At 42.2% G+C, this 3,030-nt stretch overlaps 1 protein-coding gene across 1 annotated transcript; it reads left to right on the top strand.

Annotated features, from left to right (window-relative positions):
• Positions 1-1,401: 1,401 nt before the first annotated feature.
• LOC112904785 lies at positions 1,402-2,305 on the top strand. The gene is made up of 2 exons (XM_025975740.1): positions 1,402-2,149; positions 2,211-2,305. Exons 1-2 carry the CDS (start codon positions 1,402-1,404, stop codon positions 2,303-2,305), a joined length of 843 nt encoding a protein of 280 aa, XP_025831525.1.
• The last annotated feature ends 725 nt before the right edge of the window (positions 2,306-3,030 follow it).

Genomic DNA, 3,030 nt, shown 5'->3' with positions numbered 1-3,030 from the left:
TGTATCGCGAGGACTTCACTTGTCATCATTTGTGAGTTCCCGGTAGTTTCCTAGAGGACATCCTACATGGTGAGATGCATTTTCGTGCATTATTCTAGAATTTGTTATGGGATTAGCAGAGACCACTTGCCCTATTGTAACTGCCGGATCGTTGACATGAAGAATTATCACGTGAGGTTAAACGGGATCTTGGTCCGGAGGATGTGTAGCATGTTGGTGAAACTTTGGATAGTCTTGAATGAGTTGCTTAGGAGAGCTAGAGAGATCGAGCGGGATCTCACCCAGACCTCAACTTCTTCAACAGCCTGCCCACGGGATGAACCAAAGGTCAATGTGCATAAGACACTACCGGCAGCAACTCCACCAAGATGTTACTATTGTCCGGAAAGGCATTTTCACGAGGACTGCCCGATTCTCTAGGATAAGTCGTTCGTTTTAAATGTGCCTGCGCAGTAGGTACACTAGAGACAGACCAAGGGTAGTACGTCTTTCCAACGCCCTCATTAATGGTCTAAAATGGTCTATCTAAAACACTAAGCTCCCTCGTTCCTCACTAATGGTCGGGAATGCACCTATCTGGAACCACCAAGTTGACAAATCATCCTACTGGATGCCGAGAATATCACTTCTTCTACGTGAAGTATACGGCGAAGCTCTGTTGGATGCAGGAGCGTCCCATAATTTCATTGGCACGCATTTTGCAGTGTGGCGACCCTCGCCTATTACACTATGTATTTTAGTTTTTTGTTTTGTAGATATATCATCATAATCATTGTAAACAATATGTAACACTGTATATATATTACTTCTGCTTTTCTTCAACTTGTAAATATTCTAACGAACTGCCTTTCTACTAACAGCATGTTAACAGTTTCTTTTCTGGATTCGACTTCCTGCCTTTTGAATGTATCTATACCTAACCCACATAAAGTATCCTATTTCATACTAACAAAAACCGATCAACAGAAAATTCTGAGAACGAAAGTCGACGGTTCTTTTCAAGAGTTGTACCCTAAAATAAAAACACATGTGCATATTCACTTTTCACTTCGTTACATAATTTCTGCACCCTCACAGACCAGTCTCTCTCAGCCATTCTTTATATTAACATCTACCGACTTTCCGATATTCTGTTTTACTCATCTTCATTTTCTGTAAAATAAATTCTCTACTTCTCTCTTCAACAAAGAGTTTTTCTTCATCGTCAATAATCACCCACAAATTGGTGACCCCGACCGAAAAACGCAAGTAGGTAAGTTTATTCGGAACGTGCGTGAGTTTAACAATTGCAGAAGTGTACAGTTTAGAATAGCATTTTATAAATAATTAAACTTTCATCGGTAATTAGCAACTATCATAGTGTTTAAGTGTACAGAATAAATACAGCAACAACAATTAACCATGGCTACTGGACATAGTGATACCGCACAGACAGACATTTCCATCGACCGTGTAACAGTTAAAGTGCCACAATTTATAGCAGCAGATCCGGAACTATGGTTTTCCATACTTGAAAGTAGTTTCGTTGCTTCCGGAATTACCCAAGACTCTACCAAGTTCGGGTACGCGGTCAGTGGTTTGGACCAAAAATACGCAGTAGAAGTGCGCGACATTATACTAAAACCGCGAAACGAGCGATCGTATGAGATGTTAAAAACCGAACTCATTAAACGAATGGGTTCGTCGCGCGAACACAATACGCGACCACTTCTAGAAAATGAACCGTTGGGTGATCGAAAACCTACGCAATTCTTACGGCACCTGCGGAATCTTGCTGGAAATGAGTTTCCCGAAGACATACTTCAAACACTTTGGGTAAGTCGTTTGCCAAAACTTGTCCAAGCAATTCTAGTGGGACATAAAGATCTCACGTTGGATAAGAGAGCCGAAATTGCCGATTCCATTATCGAGGCTTATGGCACTTTCAATAATATTGCGGAGATGTCATCAACACCTACCGAATCAGCCATCAACAACCGCTTTGATCTTCTGGAGAACGCACTGACATCGGCGTTGCAAGAAATAGCGGCTATCAAGATCAACAGTGCTGCCCCGTATCAATACCGTCGTTCACGCAGACCTTCACGCTCAAGTTCGCGTTCTTCTACTTCGCGATCGGTTTCGTGTTCGCGATCAGATAGAGAAAGTGGTATGTGTTGGTTTCATTGGCGTTTTGGCGCAAACGCTAGGAAATGCGTAAACCCGTGCAGCTATCCCGGTAACACATCGAGAAACGACTTGGGCAGTCGTTGATGACGGCCGACGACCCCAGCCCTACGTCATCACGCCGTTTGTTCGTCGCTGACAACACATCACGTGTTAAATACCTCATCGACACCGGAGCGGATTTGTGTGTGTTCCCACGCAGTGAACTACCTGAGCCACGAGAAAGATCCAACTATGAACTTTCCGCAGCAAATGGTACCAACATCACTACTTTTGGGACTATCACAATAACATTAGACTTGGGCCTTCGACGACAATTTACGTGGAGATTCGTTGTCGCAGACATATCCAAACCTATCATTGGAGCCGATTTTCTCGCACATTTCGGTCTATTGGTAGATATGAAGAACAAGCGACTTTTGGACCTAACCACCCATCTTACTTCCCTAGGTGAAGTAACTGAGTGTGAAATTCCATCGATAAAGACTATTTCCGGTTCTTCACCCTTTCTCGATCTTGTGAAACAATACCCTGAGGTAACACGACCAGATGGGGCACCAAAATTAACGGCACTGTTAAATTTCACAGGCAGATATTCGGGAACTTACTATTGTAAGTGGAATATCAGCACACGCGTTAAATTAATAAGGCGTGTTGTTTAATTCTTTGGTGGAAGGTAAAATAAAATATAAGTCTTGTAGCGAAGTCGACTTAATTATATATTTACAAATATTTACAGAGTATCTCCAACTATTGATTACTAAATGAATGATTATACAAGTGCTCCTTGCATTTTTGCCATTAATTGGCCACTTGTTTGCTCTTACAGCATTAAGCCTGCTTTGAGCTTCACTTATACACCAC

Source organism: Agrilus planipennis, unplaced genomic scaffold, assembly GCF_000699045.2.
Source record: "Agrilus planipennis isolate EAB-ADULT unplaced genomic scaffold, Apla_2.0 scaffold37, whole genome shotgun sequence".
Classification (NCBI taxonomy): domain Eukaryota; kingdom Metazoa; phylum Arthropoda; class Insecta; order Coleoptera; family Buprestidae; genus Agrilus; species Agrilus planipennis.
This window is presented reverse-complemented; position numbering and strand designations above follow the sequence as displayed.